Here is a 15770-nt window from a genome sequence, read left to right on the forward strand (position 1 = left end):
AATTCCCCAAAGGAGCAGATTAGTTAAAATAATTATTATAATTGATACAATGAATTTCCCTGCTGCTATCAAACAGAGTAAGGAATCTCTGTATGAACAATATGGGGCCATCTCCAGAATAACCACATCTCAGAGTGAGTAAGGAGTTATGTAAGAAAAATGTGAGTAAGAGTCTGCATAATCTTCCACAATAAATTGGAACAAATATGTATAAAACCTAATAAGTAGTTTTGTTCAATCTTATTTGCTATATATTTATATTTTCATGAAATAACTAACCTTAAAATAAATTGTGTATTAGATTAGCAATTATATAATTTATGGTTGGGCGCAGAGGCTCATGCCTGTATTTCTAGCACTTTAGAAGGCCAAGGGGGCAAATTGCCTGAGTTCAGGAGTTCGAGACCACCTTGGGCAACATGGTGAAACCCCGTCTCTACTAAAAATACGAAAGAAATTAGCCAGGCGTGATGCTGGGTGCCTGTAGCCTCAGCTACTCGGGAGGCTGAGACTCGACAATTGCTTGAAGCCAACCCGGGAGGTGGAGGTTGCAGAGAGCCGAGATCGTGCCACTGCACTCCAGCCTGGGTGACAAAGCTAGACTCTGTCAAAAAAAAAAAAAAAAAAAAAGGTAGCAATTATATAATTCGAACTGAAAGAAGATTTATTTTTAATATAGTCAAATAAAAGACCCCCAAAAACCATATCACATGAATGGTATAATTATTTCTTTTATTATTTTGGATCAGTTACAACATGAAGAAATGATATATACTTAATATTTGTCACATCATGTTTATTAAACCAATCAGGCAGCATGAAAAGAAATAGTCTAATAGTTAAAAACTATATATCAGGATAAAATGTATTTGTCACTAGAAAAATATGTTTTAAATAGAACAATATGTCTACTTGGAAAATAATTATAAAATGCAGCCACAGAAATATATTTTGTCATGTACAGTAGATATTTAAATAAATATAAAAATAAAATTTTAATGGATTAAAATAGCTTCTACACACTAATGAAGTGTTGTTATTTTACTTAAGAAGAAAAATGAAATAGATATTTTGTTTAGGATATTTTAAAGTTACTTTCTGTGTCTACCACTTAAAACCTAACTCTAAAGTATGTTTTTTTTCTTATAAGCACACAATGCAATAAAAAATTCTAAAATATAACCATTAAATCAGCTAAAAGAGACAACATATGGGTTTTATTAAGTCAGTAATTCTATGAATTAAAAATAAAAATAAAAACTGATGTCACATTTTAAAAAATCATAGTAGCGTGAAGATTTAACTTTTCTTTCCCAAAATTTATAAGCTCAATTACTGTTAATGTTTTAAGTCTTCTAAAATACATATTCATTCATGTACAAAATGTATAAGCATCATTTGCCGTGTATAAAACACACACCACACACACACACACACACACACACACAAAAGCTACAAACCTCTAAAATTTAGTCACTCAATTCAGAAAGGGAGTAGCGGGCAAAGAAGTTAATAGGAAAGAGTAAGGCTAACAAGACAGATGATAAAGTATTATAATAAGAATTCACTGAAGGAGGGGAATTAGGTAAGTGCATAAATATATATAGCCTAAGCCAGAATAAAAATGCTTCTTATGAGAAGTACCTCTAAATATTTCTGGGTTCAGAGATGAGATTCCAACTGATTGAATGGAACAAACATATCATAGAAGAGCTAGCACATTAAAAAGACTGTGGAAAGGGTAAGATTTCAGAGCACTGCAGAAGGAGAAAAAGGAGAATTCCAAGTGGAAGGATGAACAAGGATGAATCTAGGTCTTGTTACAGAAATTTAGAACAGTCAGCTTTGGTTGTTTCTTCTAGCTGCATATAGCAATTTCATAGTTAACCTGTCAGGTTACTCAAGAATTTATACTTTAACATTTCTATAGATAATAACATTATTTTCTATCAAATTCTATACTTATAATTCTAATTCTCACTTAATTTAATAACAAATAGTTCAGTATCCAGACGTGACGGCATTGTATTTCAGTACTTCTATTTGTGTTAATATACTAACATATAACTGTAAATTAAGAGGTTCACCACAGTAGCTGATGAATGATTAAAGCATAATGATTGTAATGATCGAAAGCACAAATGCATTTGTATAACTAATGAGCAAAGGGAAATTCTAAAATGAATTTATAAAGCAATGGTACTGCTTTCTGAGACTTGCAAACATTATTTACTGTAAAATGTGGAAGAATTGACCCTTAAATGCATCACTGTGCTTAACTGTATAAAAGGAGAAGTTAATTCAAAGTTTCTAAGATGAAATTATCTCTCCAGGCCTACTTCTTATCAGAACCTTTTTCGAATTCAGATAATTAGTCAAATAGATAAGCATGTTCTTTCATTATTTTCTCACTAAAGATAAGAGTAATTCAAAGAGATTACTTCCACTGTAGGGAAATGTTACAATTGATTTATCATTTATGATGATCTTCTGAATTTGATCCCCATTAGTGAACAATGAATATGTCAGTAGCTAATATTGTTGAATAATTTTATGGACTCTTAGGCAGGTGAACTTTCCTTTCACAGATGACTATTCAATTCTATCTTTTTGAAAAAATATATAACCAATGTCAGAATTATTACTCTTTATCACTGTATTTTTCCATGGAATGGAAATTTCTATTTTTTCTTTCCAGCCAACTTGACATAAGACCGGAAAATATCTATTTTGGTGCAAGAAATGATAGTATAAATGCTCACGAAACTGAAGCAATAAGAAAAATCTAAATATCTTCCCAAAGATGAGTTAAAAGACAGGAGAAGGCAGGAATAAATAAATATGTTAAGAAAATTTAAGGAACAATAGATTTTTTTAAATGAGTTAACAATAAAGTTGCTTTAAAAAATTAAATACTTTTCAAATGTTGAAAGTAAAACAATAAGAACACTGAGTTAAAACCTGCACTGAAGTATGCATAAAAATAAAAGAGAAGAAATGAGAAAGATTAGGATGCGTAACCAATGTCCACATATTGAAACTAACTAAAATAATATTTCTACTTACATGTGCACTGACACACAGGAAAGGTATCAGCTAAATAAAAAATAAACTGCCGCAGTATTCAGTTAACAGTACAATAAAAAATAATTATTTCATTATGATTGCATCATGTGTTCATTGGCAGGAAGGAAGAAAAGGAAAAAAAGAAGATGGGAGAAGGAGAGATGAAGGCAGGAAAAAAGAGAAGAAGTAAGGCAGACAGGAAGGCAGATAAGAAGAAAGTAAGCAAAGAAGGGAGAGAGAAGAAAGCACATTTCTAATTAAAAAACAAGCATAGTCGGCCATAATAATGATTGTCAGTCAAGATAAGACCTAAATAATCCCTTCAATTTCATGGATTCTTACTAGTGTGTCTGGGATTTTGCTAGTACTTTTTTAGGAACTAAGTTTTTTAAAGCACTTTAGATGAAGAAATAAGACAATCTGAATTATAGCATAGCAGAATAAGTCTTTTGTCCATGTGGTTTCCTCTCTGTAGGTTCAGAGACAAAATGCTAATAATTACAGCAGATTCTATTTTATCCACAGAAGGTTTCCAAATTCCATCACTGCAACTTTTGTAGACAAGACACAAACAAATAACACTTTGACTGATTTTCTCTGTAACCCACACTGTACCTCACTCAGTGAATGAACATGGGTTTGGTCAGGAGATCTGAATTGCCAGATGGCAAATACCCATGCATAGCTCTTAATAATTTTAGGCTTCTTTATAAAAATTGCTGTTTGTATGCAGCACTTGGCCTTGCCTCATCTATATCCTATATATGTCTGATTCCCTGCCAGTGTTTATACATGTCCCAACAGCAGCCTGTTTCATAGGCCTCAACACGTAGAAGGGTTCAGGAAGTGATATACATGATATGTTGTATTATCAAAGGATCAATTAAAAGAACCAAAATTTGAATTAATGCAGTTACAACACAGTAGCTTCCATATACTTTACAGATATAAAAACTCCAATGATACAGTTTTGAAAAATATATATCACTGCACATTTTAATTCTACTTCTTCATGTTTGAATATTTGGGCTGTCTAATATGGAGGATTGCTTTTAAAGTTTACGTAAATCATTTTCCATAGAAGCTAAGGAAGATTATCATATGATTCCCATCAAATTATTTCTGTGTTCTCCACTGACAAGCTGTCTGTGCTGCATTTGTAATAAATAGTTCATTGCTTGAACTTGTAATATTTAAAGTCCCCTTGGAAATTTCACATCAAAAACAACACATTTCTCTAGTTTTTATTAACTATTGAATACTATAATATGATTTACATTTTTTTTCAGAGTGTTATATTTAAAATAAGGTTTCCTATTAAATTAAACAAACATTAAAACACGAAAGCAGGTCAGAAAGAAGGCATTGGAACTATGTTGACAACAGCACCACATCTCCCACGGTTGTTTCAGAGTCCTGACTGTGGTTAGAACTGATACCAGTGTCTGAGTCTGTGTCATTTGTGTAATTGCTAAATACTCTTTGAGTAAAGGGAGGACTCTCCCCATTGCTACTGGAAATCTCAGATTCCTTCACTCTGTTTTCCTTTATCTGGCACCCATCTTTGTTGCTAATATGAATTGAATTGAATTCCTTGGCCAGGAGTTCATATTCTTTTTCTTTCATCTGAAGCAATGAGTCACTGTATTTAATCTCTTTCTGGATGCCACTCAAATGAGAGTGAATTTTTAAACCAACTTTCATGCTTTTCTCCAAATCACACTTAACATTCTCTAAATTAGAGCTTTCCAGTTCACTTGCAACTGCCCCTTCCGCATCTTCGTTTATATCAATGCAAACACTTTTTACCTCTTTTTCTATTTCAGCAGAGAGCTTATCAATGAGTATTCGGTAATATTTCAGTCGTTCTTCCAGCTGTTCAATTCCATCACTTTCGCTCAGGTCCTCCAGAGTCTGGTTTTCCTCATACTGCAAGTCTAGATTTTGCTCAACTTCACTGAAACTGGGCATTAAATATGCATCCTGAACGTAGTTTTCTCCATCATTTTCTACCCGATCAAGATGGAACTTAGCTTCACACTTTTCAATTTCCAGATCCAGCTCTTTCATTCTCTTGACTTGCTGATGAATAGTATGGTCCTGGGAAATGATGAGATGAACTAATGTCTCCATATTATCTCGCTCATGAGAAACTGTGTCCTGCTTAATTTTAGCCAGTTTCCGGAAAGTTTTTCTGACTATTCTTTTTTGTTTATCTGGTGGTAATGTCTTCATGTAGTTTGCTGGGCTGAGCTCCCACATTTTTTCTGTGTTTTGCACTAATTTGGCTTCAGCTGTCCGCCACAAAGGAACTGGTAAAAAAGCATCTGCTTTAACCAAAACAAATTGCATATTGGGCTGCTCATCTCCCCATGCTTTCCAAAGCTTCAGGATTCTAGTTAATGGAGGAAGAACCCGTTCTGAGCCTCTCCACTTCTCTATGATGCAGTAATCACTGGGCTTCCCCAGAAGAAATCGTTTCTCTCCAAATGTAGCCTCATGTTCCTCAAGCAAAGCCTGGATGACATCAGCAGAGGTGGTGCGTTTAGTCAGCCCACACACAATCTTCTCTTCTTGGCAAACCCAAACCACAATTTCCTTCTCTTCTGAATCCATGTCTTTAGTTGGAGATCTGAAAGAAAAACAAAAGCACATTATATTTCTGTCATCGCCTGTGTAAACTCAGAAAGATGGTTTAACATTAATACGCTTTCTAGATTTTTACCCTTAATGAGAGAGGCATTTTAAAGTTGAGAATAAGAGTCAGAAGATTGGCCGCGTGTGGTGGCTCATGCCTGTAATCCCAGCATTTTCAGAGGCCGAGGCGGGTGGATCACCTGAAGTCAGAAGTTTGAGACCAGCCTGGCCAACATGGATAAACCCCGTCTCTACTAAAAATACAAAAATTAGCCGGGTGTGGTGATGGACACCCTCAGGCGGCTGAGGCCAGAGAATTGCTTTAATCCAGGAGGTGGTGGTTGCAGGGAGTGGAGATTGTGCCACTGCCCTGCAGTCTGAGCAACAGAGTGAGCTCCATCTCAAAAAAAAAAAAAAAAAAAAAAAAAAGATTTAATTATTTAATGCAAGAAAAATATAAAAGCCATGGAAAGAATCTTAATTATCTTTTTATTTCCTAGTGGGCTCTAGAAAGAGCAACTTTCATTCAAGACAACTGAGGCTATTTTAATTAAAGCATAGGTAGCAATAGTGAAATCATAGAGTTAAAAATAGTACAAAATGGAAAAATAGTCATTCTTTTTCATTAACAACTGTTTATTTCATGCCAACTATATGCCAGACACATCTAAAGGTACTAAGGATACAGTAATAAACAAAGAAGACAAGAATGCTGACATGAATATGTAACTAATGTAATATCAAATTGCAGTAAATGCTATGAAGAAAATTAAATGGGGTGAAGGAATAGAAAATGACCTGGAAGAAGGGCAGTCTATTTTACGTTGAGTGCTTAGGACAGTCTTCCCCAAGGAAGTGGCATTTGCACAGCGATATCAATTATCACAAAGAGGCAATCAGAGTTCTCAGGAAAGAATTCCAGGAACAATGAGCAGAAGTATAAGGATCTAGGGACAGCAATAACGTGAATGTAGTTGAAAGCTGAGGATAGCAGAGTTGGAAATTGCTGCCGGTGGGAAGGAGAGATTAAATAATAGGCAACGGAGGGGATGGAGAAAAGCAACATCTCCTTTCTCCATCCCCTACTTTGGAGAAAGAGGAAGCTAAAGAGTTAGCTAACATTTTCCTAAACTCAAGCAGCTGGAAAGTTTTAAGCAAAGGTGAAACTAATTTATTCTTTACATATGTCTGTCTTCTGTTTGTGAAATGGACTGGAAAATAGAAAAAAAATTAGAAGCAAGAAGTCTATTGCATCAGTCTAGAAAAGAGATGATGATTTCCCGGACTAGAGTTTTAACAATACAGATATCATAAAGGAATCAGAGTTGGGATATAGATGGTTACACAGATAGATCCCCCCTACCCAGCACACAGAGGCACACACATGTATTTATGTAAATATACATGTACATATGGGCTTGGTAGTACTTTCCTCTGTATTATATAAGGGCAAGGGGGAAAAAATCACGTCAGTTCTCTGGAGAAAAAATTGATACAAGTAGTAAAAGCAGCAAAACTTCCACGGTGTCTAGATCATACCTATTGGAAAATTTTTAAGATCATACTTTCCATCATGACTATACATCAAGTTGACTGTGTCTTTCATAATATCTCTTTAAAAGAATGCTATGAAACAAATGACACAAAATGAATTATGCTACAATGTGATTTACGATGGTATAACAGTTTTGAGTAGTAATTGGCTTCTTGTGAAAGTTAAGTCAAAATCATTTATCGCTTTACTTATATGGTGCACTCAAAGGATACGACTCCAGGAACCACTTACCAAAGAAAATTTCTCTGGCTCCTAAAATAATTTAACATTTAGAATTTATAGTGTTTATGTTTTGGTAGCAATAGTGATTAATTCTATGTTGTTATCTTTATTTTAAATTAACTAACTCTTATACTTTGGTTACTAACTCACCTGAAATCAAAAAGTTATTACTAAAGGTGAAAGATAAATCAGGGATGCCAAGTAACACTGAAGATTAGGTCAAACTCCTAACAAAAAATGTCCAGGAAAATGTAAGTATTCACATGGAGGAAGTAAAATGTTATAGTTGATTACTCAAAAAATCACACTGAGTTGTGATAATTCTCTTATAAAATATTTTGCACTTAATGACTCAATATTGAGTATTATATTTTGAAGTAAGTATGATATTTGACAATGTTTATAATTCATCATTTAATAATTGCAAGCAACAAAAGAGTAGGTTAGAAATTAGGACACCAAACTTACTTTCATATTTTGATTAGTAGAGAAATAAGACACAAATACTTTGTAAACAAAAACATGTTCTTTAAGTAAGTGATACTACTATCTGTGTTATGGCTATATAGCATGAGTCAGCTCTAAATAAATCCTTACCTTAATATGTTTTAATTGTGTACATGCAGTATCCAAAATTAGTATAAATGTTTTTGTACCATGTAGAGTTAATTTACTTCAACTAGGATATTTGAAAATCAGTAAACAATATTCTGTGTACTTATTGCATGTTAAATTGCAAAATTTTATTGTAAACTTTTATAAATAATGGTAAAAATAAAATTAAATAGTTGTCATAATTATCAACCTTATAATGCTAGTAGTTGTTATGTTAAAACTAAGGAGAAATTTGTTTTATGTTATTTTTTAGTATTTAAGATTAAATTCTAAAAGAAATCCTGTTCAAAATAAATAGCATTAAAGATAGTAACTATCTATCATAAAGTATCTACAATGTCCCAGGCACTGTTCAAATCTCTTGCATGTACTAAGTAATTTAATTGTCACCATTCTGTAATGTAGGTAAAAATATTACCTCCATTTTATAGATAAAGTGAGGCACGAGAGGTGTTAGTAACTTGCCTGAGGTCACACAGTGAGTGGTGCAATGAAAGTCCAAACATAAGCAAGAAAACTGGCTCCAGAGTCTGCAGTTCTAACCACTACACTATAAAAACAAATTTATAAGTCTGATAATTTAGATGTGTGGATTACTTTGGAAATAAAATGAACCACTTTTTTTTAACAAGAATTTAAATGAGTCTTAGATACCAAGGGAATGAACCACAGTGCCCCATTAGAGCACTCAATTGATCAAGGAAGAACTTTGTCCACTAGGCAGCCATAAAGAAATGTGTGCAGAAATTATTCTCTTCTGTGACTTTTTAATTTTAGTCAAATCTTGTTTTATGACTCATGCAGTAATAAAAGATTTCTGCTGACCTGGATATCTCCCTTAGCTGACAAAACTCTCATGTAACCAAAACCCTCTATTGTTGTCTTCTTAGACCTATCTCCTGTAGCAGACCTACAAATTTTTCATCCCTACACTAGAGCTCTGAAGGAGACTCAGAAACTGAGCATATACTCATTTTTACTAGTAGAATGATGATGATGATGATGATGATGATGATGATGATGATGATGATGTATGTATGTATGTATGTGATGATTCCCAAATATTCCCATGACCCCTATTCCTATTGGAATCTTTCCTGCTTTGGAAGGATCAAGTTCTTGTATATTGTGACCTCCTCTAGAGATCTGCCAGTTTTCAGCTCACATGGAAAGAACACTAATGATCATCATGCACATTGGTTCTATGTTACATATTTAAAAAGTAATACCTTATTAATAACCTCACAATCTGACTGGCTCCAGAACTATCATTTTCTGTCTTTCTTTTTTAAATCTGCCCCAAATGTCCTTGTATTTTCTGCAGTCAGCTATTTCTCAATATTTTGGGGAAATTTTAGAATCATGCAAACAGAACAATTTTTAAAACTTCTTCCGAACACATTTAAAAGTAATAACCATCTATTACTGAATTTAGGCAATAAATCATTCATAACTATTATATGGTTCACCAGGCCTAGAGTCTACTTTATAGCAGACTTAGGATTTATTTAAAATAAACCATATTTTATAATGTGGCTGTGGCTGAGTTTGTATTCATTTATTCCACAAATGTTTGTTAAGCACCTCCTCTGTGACTGGCACTGTCATGGGAAATGTGTATGATACAAAGATATACGTAATTTATAAGAAAATGTTTCTCTCTTATTGTGGGGAAAGTGCCAGGATTGAGAATGGAACATTTGTTTGTTTATTGGCGGTTCCAGTGCTGAATTCCTTAATACATTAGTAGCACCCAGTTGCTAGACGGATATAGACTTACGAACCTCAGTATCATTTCATAAAGTTAAAAAAATTTAAAAATATAGAAAGTATATGGAATAAATATCCATCAAAAATTAAATCAGTTTAGAAATCTTAAATAATCATTACTTTATAGACATAAATGTTTTCATTTGGTCACAGCCCTATGAAAACCTAGTCATCTGATATAAATAAATATTTTAACACTCGATCTGGGCCTAAATAAAATGTTCCCATCTCAACCTTTCAAAATGTACTGTTTAGTAGAAATAATGATATCCACAAATGCAAACACAACAAAAGGTTAAACATACAAATTTAGATTAGATAGCTTGGTTTGTTATGTAATACCATGTAACAAACAGTTCTTATCTAATGGATTCAAATCTAGTAGTTGAGACACACAACCTCCAATTCTAATGCAACAGTGGATTGCATAAAATATACACATATATTGCATGTGTAAAATTGTTATTTGTTCTGTGTTACTTTGCTTTATGTGTGTGTTTCTTGGGGCTGAGCAGATAAACATTGCTTTATTCTGTTTTTAATTTATAAAATCTCATATCCCAAGATTTATGTCTATTTTCTATTCTTATCTGTGTTTTGGTTTCATTGATGAACAATGCCACGCCAATTTGATTGTTATTATTCCTTTTTTTTTTTCCTTTTCAGCTTACCATACTCTGCTCTTGCTCACTCAATACTTTTTTTTTTTTTTTTTGAGACGGAGTCTCGCTCTGTCCCCCAGGCTGGAGTGCAGTGGCCGGATCTCAGCTCACTGCAAGCTCCACCTCCCGGGTTCACGCCATTCTCCTGCCTCAGCCTCCCGAGTAGCTGGGACTACAGGCGCCCGCCACCGCTCCCGGCTAATTTTTGTATTTTTTTAGTAGAGACGGGGTTTCACGTGTTAGCCAGGATGGTCTCGATCTCCTGACCTCATGATCCACCCACCTCGGCCTCCCAAAGTGCTGGGATTACAGGCTTGAGCCACCGCGCCCGGCCGCTCACTCAATACTTTTTAATACCTCAAATATGTTTTCCTGTTCATTGGAAATATGTTTATTGATATTTACTATTTTCTATCCAATGAAGATATTTCTATTTTAGAGGTTTCTTGGGCAACAGCCCTGAAGTTAGGAACCCGTGTATAAGGCATTACTAACGTTATCCCCATTTTACAGATGACATAACTGAGGCAAGGAGAGGGAAAGTCACTTGCCTAGTCACAAAGCTAGGAAGTAGGAGTTTTCCTTCCCGCTCTGGCTTTATACTTTAACCTATAATCCCTGAAAGTGGATTACAATAGCTATTAAGACTACTCACTTACAAATATTTTCCAATTTATATGAATTGATTACATGTCAATAGTTACTTTTAAATTAACACTTGGAACTCAATGTACTTTTCTTCATAAAATTAATGTTTTACCTACTATAGTTAATCAAACTCCTGGGTTGAATGCTTTTAGGTAAAGTATAATTTTGCCTTCCTTTAACTTTATTATCTTCTTCATGAACATTCAGTATAAAGGCAAGCATTGAGAGAGTCCCCTGTATCTGATTCTGGAATACTAGATGAATAGGGGCTGAGATTGAAGGCAGACGGTAAGACTGATATTGATGTTGGTTCCAGGAGTGATCCTCACTAGATACTCTGGAAGGGAGTAACCAACAGGTGGATGTCCTCATGGGCACCTCTATAGGAATACCATAATTTGTTTGCAAGTGTAGATTAGTTTAAATTAACTGGTTATAAAATAGAGATTTCCTGGATTATGGAATTCCAAATGTATTACTCCTATATTACATTATAGAGGAAAAGCTTTTACTCAAAAAATTGTACATTTAACAGAATAAAGTAACTACCACACTCACACTTAATTCATGCCAATTTCAGTTTAGAATTTTAGATTAATTTGATAACTGTTATCTTCACAATTTGCCAGTGGATATAAAATTTCATAAGCCAGAATTCAGTGGGATCATGTCTTCAAATTATAGTAGTTAGCATGCTAATAGCTTATCATTCATGAACTTTCTTTAATAAATTATATGGTCAAAATATTTGAATCAGTTATCTACATCATTACTTATAACAAGGTAATGTACCAGATGTCCACTTTAAGCACGTAAAACAATGAATAAATAAAAACTCAGAGTATCACCTTACACAATGTTAATTACGGTATGTTACATTTTGTTTCTGATTAAAACACATCACAATCAATAAAACTTAAGACATTTTACAATGAAATATACGTTCAAAATTGAATAACATTATAGCTGTGATTGCACTTGATTTGAACTAGTTTGTCCATTTCAAGAATGGTTCCTAACAGAAGAGAAAATGCTTTTTACTCATATTTAAACTATGACTCCCACCAATTCATAACTACTTCACACAATTACCTTTTATTATGTTTTAGTTATTGGAAATTGAATGAAAAACAATTCAAAACATTATTGAAAATATTTTGTTACACTATAAACATATATTATGCTACAACTATAATTACATAGTATACATTTATGAAATTTCTTATGCACATAACTATCCTTAGTTGTATATTTGAAACCTTGTTAAATTTGAAAACATTAAATACATCCTAAGGTTTTCACAGAAATATTTTGTTGTGTTGCTTAACATACTTCTGTTTATTTTAAAGATAGTTTATAATCACATAGTATGTTTGAAAATTATCAATATATACACAAGAAAAATTTTTAATGTTCATAATGCTATATAATGTACATTTTAATTTAATAACCCCCGAAATATTGAGATTCATTTGCAAATATTTTGAAAAATATATAGCAGGGATGATTGGACTTGAAAATTTAAATTTAAGATTTTAACTTAATTTTTATGAACAGATTTTAAAAATTCAGCTACATTATTTTTTCTAATTCTATATATTCTTCACTATAAAACTGCAATGTAGATATATGACATATTTCTGCAAGTAAAAATAAGAGTAATAGAGGTAGAAAATTGTGGAAAATATACTGTATAAATACAGGTATTAAGAATGATAATAAAGTAACCACTATTATTACTTAATACACAGAATGGTATAGTGTTTTTAGTACTCTTATTCAGTAACCTTATTGATTTTACTATAGTAGTTAACAATATTATTTTATAAATATTTTCTAACTTATACACAATATTTTTTCACCTGTTTCAACCAGTCTATTTTTTTTATTGGCATGTACACTACCAAAATAAAATAACTCTTAACCAAATAAGAGACATTGTAAAAAATCATTAATATACACGTTGGATCAAAGATGAGCCAAGAATGTTTTTAATCTTCCCCGATTTATAGTTTTCTGGTTTTGATTAAATTTGTGCTAATGAGACACACTTCATTGAAAAGATAGATATATACTTGGCTATTTGCCTACACCAGTTTCATTATTCAGGTTTTGCCTTTTTCGAATATCTTCATCATAAATTCAAGAGGATTTATATACTACATGAAACTTTCAACAACATGTGTTAGCCTCGGAGGTGTTTTTCCAAAATAACTTTGAAATATTAGTGAAAAATTGAATATGGGACTTTTTACATTGACTCTATTGTGAAGCAAGCACTTAAAATAGTTCTCCACTGATAATTAGCATTAATAACACAGAAACAATTACACAGAATTAAAATGAGTTGGCTTGTAATAAAAAAGACAACATTCATACAATCAAATATTCTTTCAAAATACTTTAATTGACTAAGCACAAAGCATCAAGAAATAAATTAGCAGTTTAAATCCTGAAGTTTTAAGATAAAATATTGTCTATGATATTGTAGCATCAAATTGGAGATTCAACAAAATTTATATTTACAGAAAAGGAATTTAGTGTGGAGGTAGAGAAAAATGAAGCTAAATGGATAACTGTATAAAATTTGGCCATCTTTATTCAGTGGCCCAAAGATAAAAGGCACGAAAGTTGGCCCTGGAAAATCAATCAAAGAGCAAAATTTCTTTCTAGTGTATCGTAGACATTAAACTTTGGCTAAAATTTTATGTATAAAACTTAGCAGGAACCCACTTTCAAAACAATAAGAATAAATAAATATTAAATTATTAAGAATAATTACACTATAAGATATGCTTCTAAAACCCAGTATATGAACACCAGGATGTAACCTGTAAATATTTTTGGAAAATATTTGGAACTCTGAGTGCATTTTTCCATAGACCATGTGAAACAACTCTTGATTTCCCAGGCCAGCCTGGAAAGTATAATACTAACACAATGTAGCTACTATGTAAAGGAGTGATTCCAAGGGAAATGCTTTTATTGCTTGAGTCTCTGCAGAACAAGACTTCGTGCTTGAAAATCCTGGACTTTTTCAGTTTCAACCTATTGGTGGCACCTATGCCTAGAGATTGTGAGGGAAACTTCCATCAGATTGAAGGATGAGACCTGTGAAGCTTTGGGGGCATATCTGAGTCTTGGCCAGCTTCCCAAAGACTAGTCTTTGTTTCCTTCTTATTACCATTGTTTATTCTTTAAACTGAAATTTATCTCAGTGGTTCCCTACCAAGGGTGATTTTGCCCCCGGGAGATATGTGACAATGTGTAGACACATTTTTGGTTTTCACATCAGGTGGCACTGTTGACACACCCTCTTCCAGATTTTAAACAAAACAGTATGTATCCAGTGAGTAGAAGCCAGAAAGATAAATATCCTACAATGCACAAGACAGCTTCTCATATCAAACAAGTATCTGGCCTGAAATGTCAATAGTGGCACTGTTGACAAGCCCTGTTCCAGATTTAAAATAAAACATACTTTCAGCACAGCTCCCCTTTTCCCTCTTTTTTCTTACCACTTCTAGGGAATCTGATAGCAAAATGTATTAAAGCAAAAATAACAAGCCAAGGAGATGTAGCAATCTCAAGTAGTCTAAAATATATGACAAAAGTTGGCGTTCTATTTAACGAAATATGAATAGGACTTTTTTTTTTTTTTTTTTTGCTCCTTTTCATCCCACCATCAACCTTTATGCTTGCTATAATTAATTCTACCCAACTGGGCCTCTTTGTTAACTCCAGAACTGGTTCTAAGGAACAGGATTAATTTTAGTTCATGGAAAGGCTTCCATTCATAGCCTTGTAAATTTTTCTTTTTGATTAAGAAATTGTTTTTGAATATATGGCCACTATATACGGGAAATGAGTTATGGGACAAAAAGAAGATGTGTGGATGACATTACATACTTGGAATGGTTTATACCCCTGTATTAGGGCTGGGAGTCAGCACAATGGTTTATTGCAATTCTCTTATATGCCTTCCTTGAAGTTATTTCTGTCCTGGACAGAAGGGACAAACAAAAATCAGAATTAGGAAGGAAGATTTCTAGGCACTCAAAGTTTAAGGAAAGAGGTGGCCAAGAAATTATTTGCAGTCTTTACATGGTGAAAGGGAAACCCCACAGACAACTGTAGGAAATAAGAGAGGGAGAAAAAAAAAACAAAAACCTCTAGTTTAGGGGAGCTGTAGGCATAAAAGATAGGTCTAAACAAGTCAGGGACAACCTTTAAAAATAGCCTAGCAATAAAATTAAACTGAATATAACATTATGTTGCTTTTGTTGTCCAGAAGACATTCTGGAATCTAATATGGTCACAAAGTCACCCTTATTCATGTGAATTGGTGACATGCATTATTCCATGCATTGTGTTTCTGATTGCTGAATATAAAACAATGGTTACTCCTTTGGGTACACACCCAGTAATGAGATTGCTGAGTCTAATGGTATTTCTGATTTTAGGTCTTTGAGGAATTGCCACACTGTCTTCCACAATGACTGAACTAATTTTCACTCCTCTGAAAAGTGTATAATCATTAATTTTTTCCCACCTTACCATCATCTGTTATTTTTTATTTTTTTAATAGTAGCCAT

The 15770-nt window shown here is 33.2% G+C and overlaps 1 protein-coding gene across 1 annotated transcript in view; it reads right to left on the bottom strand.

Moving 5' to 3' along the window:
- Positions 1–715: 715 nt before the first annotated feature.
- The window catches only part of RASSF9 (Ras association domain family member 9), a 35580-nt gene continuing 20525 nt past the window's right edge, over positions 716–15770 (bottom strand). The window contains exon 3 of the mRNA XM_015152376.3: positions 716–5698. Within this exon, the coding sequence (XP_015007862.3) occupies positions 4438–5698 (1261 nt within the window). The 3' untranslated portion in view covers positions 716–4437. The remainder of the gene's footprint in view (positions 5699–15770) is intronic.

This window comes from Macaca mulatta, chromosome 11 (assembly GCF_049350105.2).
Source record: "Macaca mulatta isolate MMU2019108-1 chromosome 11, T2T-MMU8v2.0, whole genome shotgun sequence".
Taxonomy (NCBI): domain Eukaryota; kingdom Metazoa; phylum Chordata; class Mammalia; order Primates; family Cercopithecidae; genus Macaca; species Macaca mulatta.